Here is a 10379-nt window from a genome sequence, read left to right as displayed (position 1 = left end):
TATATATATATATATATATATGTTTCTTACTTGCACGGAAATTAGATGGGAAGATTTGCATACATAGTTTGAAAAATTTTAAGATGTTTATATTTTGCTTTTAAAATTTAACATTTACATATATAACACACAAAACATTAAAATAATATCAAAAATAGTATCTAGCCAAACCCTTTCTTTCTCTGGCCCACCTGACCTTAGTAGCTGCAAAAGTTGGTCTTTTTCGAATGAATGTTCAACTAACATTCCATCCTGATTGGCCTCTTCATGATCATCATTGTTAATCTCCTCCAGCAAGTGTACGACAAGTATCTGATCCTACTCAGCCTTTTCTATCCAACAAGTGTTTTGATTCTGGTCAGCCTCTTTCATCAAGTGTCGAACCAGATCTTAATTGAGTTAACCGATTGCTCGATGATGTAAACAATAAAATTTAGGTGTCAAACATATCATTTCTCTAACATTTTGAGTCTGATATCTGTAGATCCCCCAAAAGCATCTTAGACCTCTGCATTATTTTTATTGTCCGTTGAAATATTCTCACATTAGTGAACTTGCAGTATGCATGCAGAAAAGCGTTAGCTGACAGCCAGCCTCGTGTGCGGGGCAGGTTTGCGAAGAGCGAGGTTTGCGAGGCATCAGCAAAGCTTCCAGCTCACGCAGATTTATAATCAGGGAATGGGGGCCTTGATGGACGGTCCAAAATCTGTTTGGAAAATTAGGTAAATGACCATTTCGCCACTGCCTTTGCTTTCAGCTATAGTTTAAAAATAAGGGCAAAATGATCATTATGTTAAATTTGAGTGAAATGCCCAAACAGTCTCTTAGCTGTTTACATAAGTTCATTTCAGTCCCAGAATCTATAAGTCCCAGAATCTATAAGTGTTAATTTAGTTCCCATATTTTTTTTTTAATTTTGGGTTGGAATGGTTATCGGTCGGAACCACTTCAGCTCATATTAAAAGTGTTTAGGGACTAAATTAACAAATTTTGATTAAAATGACCACCTGTAAAAAGCCAGGAGGCTAGTTTGACATTTTTGCTCGTTAAATTTATAACAGATTTGGAATTACATCACCGTACTATTAGTAGTAGCCAGTTATTTGTATTTCTAATATCTTTGCTTGGGTAAAGAGTATGAAGTCATTTGTCTGTAGGTCTGGAGTGAAGCTGGGTCAATGTAAATATGTTATTTAATTTTTATGAGTAAAGTAATAAGGTGCTTTGATCTAAATTGCATATTCCTTTTTTCTATTTTAGTGGCCCATATAATTTATTATTTATTTAATCGGTAATTATGATTAATCTTACTAAGTGTTTAATTTGTATTGATCATTTGAAAAGACATGAGTTATCTTAAACACCTATAGTTTAATATTCTGCATCCATAACACCCTTGTATTAAAAAATCTGTGCATGAGAAATGTGTTGTATGGCTGTAAATAAATAACAATTGTAGTTACATAAACAGAACAATATATGGGGAAGGGCACAAAGTGTACATTAGTCCAAACAAACAATACCAGTGAGTATTAGCCCATCAAAGACATGACATAAATTGGTTCAACTGAATTTCCAAGAGAAAAAAATAAATAGATAAAGGTATAAATTAGTAAACCCTTATAAAATATATATTTCCACAGCCAATTTATATGTGATACATAAAATTTAAATATAAATGCCTAAAAAATCATTGCACATCTGCTCACTTATTTCACACAGCAAATTGAGTGAGGGATAATTCAAAGTGAAACCATCTTTAGCTGAACATGTGAGGAAGAGGCCTCACAGCCATGAATGCATCCACCATCTATATACAAGATGAAAATCATTAGCTCGAAAAATAAAGTTGAAAATATCATCTATGAAAGAAGTAATTAGCTCGAAAAATAAAGCTGAAAATATCATCATTGAAAGAAGTAACAATTACCATATATAGATGACATAAACCTTTTAGTGTATAAAAAACATAAAAATATTAACAATAAGATATATATATATAAGGATAAAATACCTCGTCTGTCACTAAAGCACGAGCTTTTTGATGTCTCTCAACTATCTCTGAAAGAACTTCAATAAGACGCTTCTTCACCTCGCCGGTCAACAACCGGCCTGCACCATATTCCTATTCCAAACCAAACCAATGAATAAATAGACAATAAAGGGTGGGGGGCGCAATTACATATAAACCACCCGAAACTTACTACTTACAAATCAATCACCCTCTTTGATCCATTTTTCAATTTCTCACTCTAAATATCAAAATTCATGGTAAAGCCTTATCCCATATTTTACATTTTCATCAAATTTTCAATAGTTTGATTGTGGCACTGAGTAAATACCGCGGTTTACTATTTCAAAAAAATCACGTCACATGGGTGGTTAATTTGAAAATATCAATGTTTCTGTTGGCCTGTATTCATTCCTTAAAGTTACCTTCTTTATGTGCTCGAGCTCATCATCATCTTCAAGAAAGAAACCAAGGTACTTGACAGGAATGTCCACCTATACAAATTAATTAGTAGAAAAGGACAAATCAATCAGTATAATATTTCAACATGATATTTCAGGCCATTCTTATGTAGAGAGCTTGAACATTTTTCAAATCTCAGGCCATCATACATAAAAATAGGGGCGTTTACCTACATACCACCTAATTCTTATGAATTTACATATCTAACACCCATAGTTTGACTTTTACATTTATACCACCCAAATCTTTCATATCACATTGAAAATGCCACTATTTTAACATTAAAAGTGAACTTTAGGTGGTAGATATGTAAATGCATAGCAATTAAGTGGTATGCTTATAAATCTTCCATAAAAATATCAAATTGATATGAACTCGGATTATTTTAACATGAAAAGTCTTGCTCGTATGACAATAAATTTAGTCGAGCCAATGCTTTGAGTTCAGATCGACATTTGGTGGATCGAGTTTGATTTGTTTCCACTGCATATCAGATCTCAAAGGCATCTCATGCTCATGCTTGAACATATAAACATATCTTTAACGAGATTAATGTTCATGCATTTTAAAAGAATAAGCAATCATATTATTAAAAAAAAACAAAGCATGATTGATAGCCTGATTTGAGTTTGAATAATCAAATATGACATCAAAGGTAATATATAATCTCGAAAGATATAAGAACCACTTTATGATGGATTCGATTATTCGAAAACATAATTTCATTCAAATGTTAGATGGGTCAGCATTCAAAACAACAAATTCTTGGGGTAATTTGCTTGTGTACGCCTAAGAGAAAGTTAGCTTTTATTATTATTTTTGTTGGGTATACATGGTCTTATTATGTCTAGGATTAGGTTTATCTATGAGATTGAGTGATGAGTCTTAGGTTTAGGATTTTGAAGAGATTTCCTACCTCTCGAATTGTAGGAATTGGGAAAGATTGCCTACCACTAGAATTGTAGGTGTTTATCTTTATATTCTTGTTGTGCTATTTGGATTTGTGCAATAAAAATTGGTGTTTGCCCTAATTTCTGTAGAAAAGTGTGTCAATTTTGAAGTCGATCGTATCAGTGCATCAACATTATTTATCCTAAAATAATCTTTAACTCAGGTCTGGTCTTATTTTATAATGTGTCTTAACATATGCAAGTAATCATTAGGATTAGATTAATTTGATTTAAGTTCATGTTGGGGTTCAAATTAAGTTCCATTTGGGTTTGAAATTGACCTTATGCAACCTTCAGTTTGAAAATAGATTCAAGTCTTTAAGTAGTTGATTTTTAACTTAGATTTTTCTCGTGACTCCGCTAGGGAAAACTCTCTACATCTTTAGTTAATGGTTTTGTCTTCATACATAGGTAGTGTGTCTGTCTATTTATAGGCCAAACCACCTTTCTTCCGTTGTTTATCTTGCCCATTTCACTCTGGGATAAGTATAGTCAATATCTCAGATCCTTCGGTTCTAGAAAGTTTTATTTAACATTCCTTAATTGCCAGGTTCTAAAATCTCTTAAAATATAAAATTTAACCCCCAATAGCCTAGGGAAGGACTCCTTAATGTTCGATCGTTTGTTGAGTGAATTTATAACCTATACTAAAAACAATCCTCCTAAATTAAATTTAAACTACTTAAACTAAAATACCACAAAGTAAACATCTAAAAATAAATTAAATCATAATTCTCCTTTAAAAATTTAAAATGAATCCTTTAAAATTCTCCAATAATCAAAATATTTCTCTAATGAATAATAAAATAATAATAACTAGGGCTGGGTCCTCACCAATCCCTATATTTAAATCCAGAAGTCCAAAATTTTACTTAAAATTCAAAATTCAAAATTAAAATCTTTAAGTTTTCACAAATTAAAATTCAAAATACCAAATTTAGAATTTCTCCTGATTTGAACTCCCATGTCATACCCAAATTTGACAGATTTGAGCTCAAATCTATTCTTCAATTGCCATACCTAAATTTGATAGTTGGATTCAAACTCAAATCAGGAAGATTCTTTTAGTGGATCCCCTCCCATACCAACCCTCTGATGGGTCTACCCTATAACACAAGTTAAGTGGTCGGACACGGTCCAAGCCTTTGATTCTGCAAACCTATAGTCAAACCCAAATTTAATTTTCTAGGTTCTAGAATCAATACTCAAGAATTTTGAATCACATATAAATTAATATTTATTTGACTCAATTCTCAGAATTTTGAATCACATATTAAATTCATATTTATTTGACTCAATTCTCAGAATCAAGGTTCTATGATTGAAACCCGCTTTGGCATACCTAAATTTGATGAAGCTGGCCTTAATCCAAATCAAAGATGCAAAGCAATTGAAATGACAGAAACCACCCACAAATTTATTCATATCTTGACACTTGTACTTATACGTTCACTTTATAATGCAACTTAATTATTAAGATAGGAGTTAAATTTTTTAATCCAGAAAATCATAAAACTCTAAATTGAGCTGCTGCTGACATTAATAACAAAAAGATATCTTTTGTAAAATTTAGTTCTTCCTACGAACCAGTTTGAATTCAATCTTTGAATCAAGCTCACCTTGTTAATGACTGTCATTAAACATAACTAAGACTTTGACAATTACAATACAATCGATGAAAATCCTTTTATTTTTTAAAAGACAAAATTGTTATCAAGTATTAATGAACTAAATCTTTGTTCTATAGTCCTTTTATCTTGTGATTGGCTAGATTATTCCTTCAAATAAAAGCAACCACCTGGAATATCCAAGATGGAGTTTGAAACCTCTCTATAAATGTCTACAGTAAGCTTAAATACTTATTTTACAAGTTAATCTATGAATTTCTGAAGACGATTTTGGGAGAGAAGAAATAAGTGTGAGATGGTGTAAACCCTACATATATCAGAGTATATCCATTCAATTCTAATGAATCTAATAATTCTTTTCAAACAAGGATGTCCCTGTCTTAAATGTTTATGGTGGGCGGGCCTTTCTTGATAGAGTTAGAATTTACTAATTTTGATAATTTAAGAGGAAAAGCTTCAAGTACTACTAAATTTGAATAGATGTGCCACAATCTCCTCTTTCGAGGAAATTATAGAAGTCAAACTTCATCATGGCAACTTGTCTTTTATTACCTAAGCAAAAAAGCAAAAATGTAAAATAAGGTTATTTGGTTTTAACAGAAAATCTGCGTCATTACAAAATGTTCCTCTACGGGGCATGTTCGTAGATGGCTAAGGTCAAATATAATGACTTAGCCCATAAAAGGAGGCAACCTTATCTTTAAAAAGAAAAAAATCTTAAAATCTCACTCCTTTGACAAAGATTTTCTCCTTTGTGATAGCTAATCTATTTGCCCACTTTTAAATTTCTGCAATGTGATTCACTCAAGCCATTTAGAATTCTTGTTGATTCAAGCTGATCCATCAACATATCAAACCAAATTGGAGTTTATTTTAACTTAAAAAAATCCATTTGAAATGGCCTTGAAATTAAAAGTCTTCTTCAGACATAAAAAGTGCGAAAAAAAAAAAGAAAAGAAAAGAAAAAAAAAAGGAGTAAGAAAAAGATCAGAAAAAAATTGACTTAATCAATCCATTGATCATAAAATGATAAATATATCTTTATAGATAGATGACAATAAGGCAGTCCTAAGAATGACAAATGTTTGAGTCTAAATTATCATTATTCAAAAGAATTATCCAATATGACAATTTTTGCTCCAACATCACCAACTTCAAACCTTGTCGCAAAGTTGGAAGTTGAAATCACCCCACAGTTCCAATAAATTTCCAAAAGTTCATCATTGTCCTTTTTTTCACTTAGATTTTTGAAGTCAATTTCAAGCTCAAATTTGAACTCCATCAAAATCCATAGAAAAATAAAAAAAAATAAATAGATTGACCGTAAAATGAGCTAAAAGAAAGGAATCAACTCATGAAAGAATGCAATCCTTAGTTTGTCACTGTAATTTTCACTTTTAAATGAAAATGAAACCAACAACACAGGTTTTCTTTTAAACTTATGAATTTGTCATATAAGTCCCAACTACAAGTCAGGATTGTCCCAAAAATGACAGTCTCCAAACTCAAAATATAACCTATGTACTATTTTACGAAACAAGCTTCTTGATGCCTATGCCTGAAATTGAGCATCAAGTAATAAAAAACTGATCGACACTGATTTTGTTTGAGAAGATAAGTATCATTATTGGCTAGCTAGTGTACGATCAACTAAGAAAAATAATGGTCAAATTCGCTCACGTGTCGACTTTAGAGATTTGAATGAGATATAACCCAAAGATGAGTTCCAGTTGCCTGTATCAGAACTCATGATTGATATCGTCTCTTTTCATGCAATCTTTTTTATCCAATGAAATATTATGTGGTAACAACAATAATAGAATGATGCTAGCATGTTGAACTCTTCTTGGGATTTATAACTGCAGGGTCATACTCCTCAAGCCTAAAAAATGTTAATTTTCAAATATCAGCAAGCCACGACCTAACCTCTTGATATGTTTGTCCATAATCAAATAGAAGGTTGTGCCGATAACTTGGTCTTGAAAATAGTCTTGTAAAAGGGAGAATCACCTTCAGTAAGTTGAGAATTGTTTCTTCAAGCAATTTTACCACTAAAATCAAAGAAATATATCCCTATAAATCGCAGCATTTTTAACGAGTTTCTAGTATTGCAAGTGTATCATTGCAGAATCACGATTGATCCTACTTGGATATAAACAATATTAGAAACCCAACCTTCAAAAAGCTTAATTTGATTTGAAAATCATTACAATATTGATTGGTGTTCTTAAGAAGAAACATTTTATCCTAAACCCTTGTGATAGGTGTTTGTCATCTACTAAAATGAATATTAATTTTTCCTTTGTAGCATAAATAGTGTTTGAGGACACCGCCTATGTTGGTGGCTCTTATTCTAAGAAATGTTATCAATCTTTCACATTTTAACCTTTGACAGGTTTTAAATGAACTTTCAAGGCTTGGAATGATGACAAAAAGATAAATTGACTAAAATACAAAACTGGAAAAACAATGATACTCGACTTCAATATTGTCAAACAAAAACACTTCACATTCTTGTGGTCAATATAAAATCAACTTACACAAAAGAACACAAAGTATTACAAAAAATCCTATCAAGTCCTATCAATAAGCTAGCTAAGACAACTATATAGAAGAGAAAGAGCAAGCTCTTTCAAGATTTGAAACAGTAAGAAATCGTAAGATAAACCACCATCATCATTCTCACCCTAACAAATTATAGTCAGCCGTAAGGTATTACCAAAAATGAACCTACTCAATTATTCCTACACATCAGTTGTTCAAGATGCAATTTTATAGAATAAATACTATTAGGAGGCAAAAAAAAAATTTCCATTTACAAATCAAAAGTACATGGCACCATACCTCCAGATTCGCACCATACTTCCTGTGGTTCTCTATAGAGTCTTGTCCACCAGAAAATGCATAACGATTCACCTAAACAGTGTAATTACATCAATATTACAAATTTCATAATTTTGCAAAATTAACAGAACATGCTTTATCCTTGTATATGAATTCATAGTGCAGTACAAACTCAGCTTATTAAGTTTCCTTGGTAAATGTATCACACCTAAAGTAATAAATAAGCTTATGAAGCGTAGAAAAAGATCACACTTAAAAGCTACAAAGAGAGAAAAGAAACCTTGTTTTTAATGACTTTGGGCGAGTCAGTAACATAAATTGCAGAATTTGGATCACTAGCAGACATCTTTCCGGTCTCCCCCTGCAAGAATTCAGAATTCAGAAAATATACAGAACAGCTTATACTGCTAGCAATGATTATCATGGAAAGTAAAAAAATCATGAACAAAGAACGAAAGGTTCACAGAAGATGAGTTTAGAAATAAAGAAACAAAAACGTAGTGAACCGATTACAATTAGATAGCACCCTACTGCCTATAATGTATTCTTATGTTTAGTTGACATTCCATCATCTACATGCCATATTGAAAACTGTATTTCATCAAGAGTCAAAAATTGGAAGGTAGAGTGCCAATTTTAAGGAAAATGATCAAATGTGTAACAAAATTGTCTGTATAGAAACATTTCTACCCATTTCAGCTGATTTAAAAAAAAAAAAAATACTGGGGCGGTAAGATCTATGTGCATCAGAACAGAAAAAAGAGAGAAATTTACATACATAGCACAGAAAATTTATGTATTTGCATATCTCAATCCTAAACTTTAATATTTCCGTATATACTACTTTGGCGCTTTAAACCTATCAAAGCAAATGTGTATTTAACTGTTTAAAAAGTTATTATAGTGCTATTTTTTATGTGATTAAATATTTGAGCATTATGTGGATAAATATGAAAGGATAGGTGCGAGATATGTAAATACATAAGAATTGTGCACTATATATGTAAATGCCCCTAGACCATATATATGGAATAACCTAAGTACCTGAAGGGCAGGGAAAAACGATGACTCAATTAAAGCAGGCTTCTGATAGCCTATCCTAGGAGCAACATCTCTAGTCATTCTGAAGTAAGGGTCCTGTTAAAATTGTAAGTAAATAAATATTTATCAGAAAGATTAGTCAAAAACAGTAGAATGGTAATCAATAACATTAAGAAGGGTAGTAATAGTTTGCAAAATAAACAAAAAAGTAATAACAAAAAAATGACTAAAGTTTATTTAACATGAAACAAAAATAAGATGCCCATTTTTGCAGATAAAAATTCATCCCCCTGTTCATAGAATTTCATCAAATTCATCAAACCTCAAAAATTAAATTTTGAACATTTTGGTCCTTATTAAGTAAAAATCTGAACCATTTTGCCTCATATATCATATGAGGAATAGTTATTAACCAATATTCATAAAATTCTATGGTGATTTCCTAAGACATCGAGCAAAGAAAATCAAAACCAGCTCTTCTTCGCACTTCCAGCATTTATCATTCAAATTCCAAATGCAAAATCAAGCATGTAGACAAATTTCATTTAAATTGAGCAACTCATTATACCATCTTACTCTTCCATTAAATGAAAACTTAGCATGCCTGATTGATAACTAAAAAGTGTTAGAATCTTAATTAGGGTTCATTAATTTCTTCAAGATTTTCAAATTATTTTTTATATTTCTTCCAACTAATCGATTCAATTGCATATTATTTCTTTACCCATAATCTTCATTCTTTCTCTATGCTTTAATCCACTCCACCAATCCCGTGGTTTTAGTAAACCAGCTCTTCTTCGCCTTCCAGCTCCCAATACCTTATCTTAGTAAACTCTTCAACAAGCCCATAAATTTCCACAAAATCTAAAATAACCACCGCATTTAAGTTTGAACTTCTTACTCATAAAAGTTCCAAACCAAATAGAATTCAAATATTAAACTACATTTTTAATCAATCTAATGATGTTGGCCTCTATATATGTTTCATAAGTTAAATTGATCAACAATGACGAAGATAACACAAGACGAATGTAGCGTCACATATATCAAAGTCAAAATGCCTCGATCATGCTCGAATTCATATGAAACAACGTCCGTATGCAAAACAAACTTCATCGTTACGTTCAGAACATACAAATTACTTCTGAAGGGATCTTTCATAATCGAAAGAAGCGAGCAAGACAAACACAATTGACCGCAAGCGCAAACCATGTAGTATATGCTTGGTTTGCCTCGATGATCACCGACACTAGCCAAATGACATTTGATTACAAAATGAGATAAGCGGGCATGTTTGATTGGTCCATAAGATTCAAATAGGTCTATTCATGTCCAAATTAGACTCACTTTATTGGATGTTGAGAGTCAGAGTCATTATCATTTAAATATTATAAAAATTTAATATATTTTTACAACACACACACACAAACATATATATATATA

At 31.5% G+C, this 10379-nt stretch overlaps 2 protein-coding genes across 2 annotated transcripts in view; one reads left to right on the top strand and one right to left on the bottom strand.

Annotated features, from left to right (window-relative positions):
• LOC110027747 (zinc finger protein CONSTANS-LIKE 6-like) overlaps positions 1 to 1236 on the top strand; it is a 28747-nt gene extending 27511 nt beyond the window's left edge. Inside the window, exon 4 of the mRNA XM_020729289.1 lies at positions 561 to 1236. Within this exon, the coding sequence (XP_020584948.1) occupies positions 561 to 671 (111 nt within the window). The 3' untranslated portion in view covers positions 672 to 1236. The remainder of the gene's footprint in view (positions 1 to 560) is intronic.
• A 174-nt stretch (positions 1237 to 1410) lies between these two features.
• LOC110027750 (tryptophan--tRNA ligase, cytoplasmic-like) overlaps positions 1411 to 10379 on the bottom strand; it is a gene marked incomplete at its 5' end in the record, with an annotated part of 12851 nt that continues 3882 nt past the window's right edge. Inside the window, 6 exons of the mRNA XM_020729293.1 lie at positions 1411 to 1810; positions 2015 to 2125; positions 2437 to 2505; positions 7896 to 7967; positions 8176 to 8256; positions 8940 to 9032. Of these exons, the coding sequence (XP_020584952.1) occupies positions 1760 to 1810; positions 2015 to 2125; positions 2437 to 2505; positions 7896 to 7967; positions 8176 to 8256; positions 8940 to 9032 (477 nt within the window). The remainder of the gene's footprint in view (positions 1811 to 2014; positions 2126 to 2436; positions 2506 to 7895; positions 7968 to 8175; positions 8257 to 8939; positions 9033 to 10379) is intronic.

This window comes from Phalaenopsis equestris, unplaced genomic scaffold (genome assembly GCF_001263595.1).
Source record: "Phalaenopsis equestris unplaced genomic scaffold, ASM126359v1 Scaffold000440, whole genome shotgun sequence".
Classification (NCBI taxonomy): Eukaryota; Viridiplantae; Streptophyta; class Magnoliopsida; order Asparagales; family Orchidaceae; genus Phalaenopsis; species Phalaenopsis equestris.
This window is presented reverse-complemented; position numbering and strand designations above follow the sequence as displayed.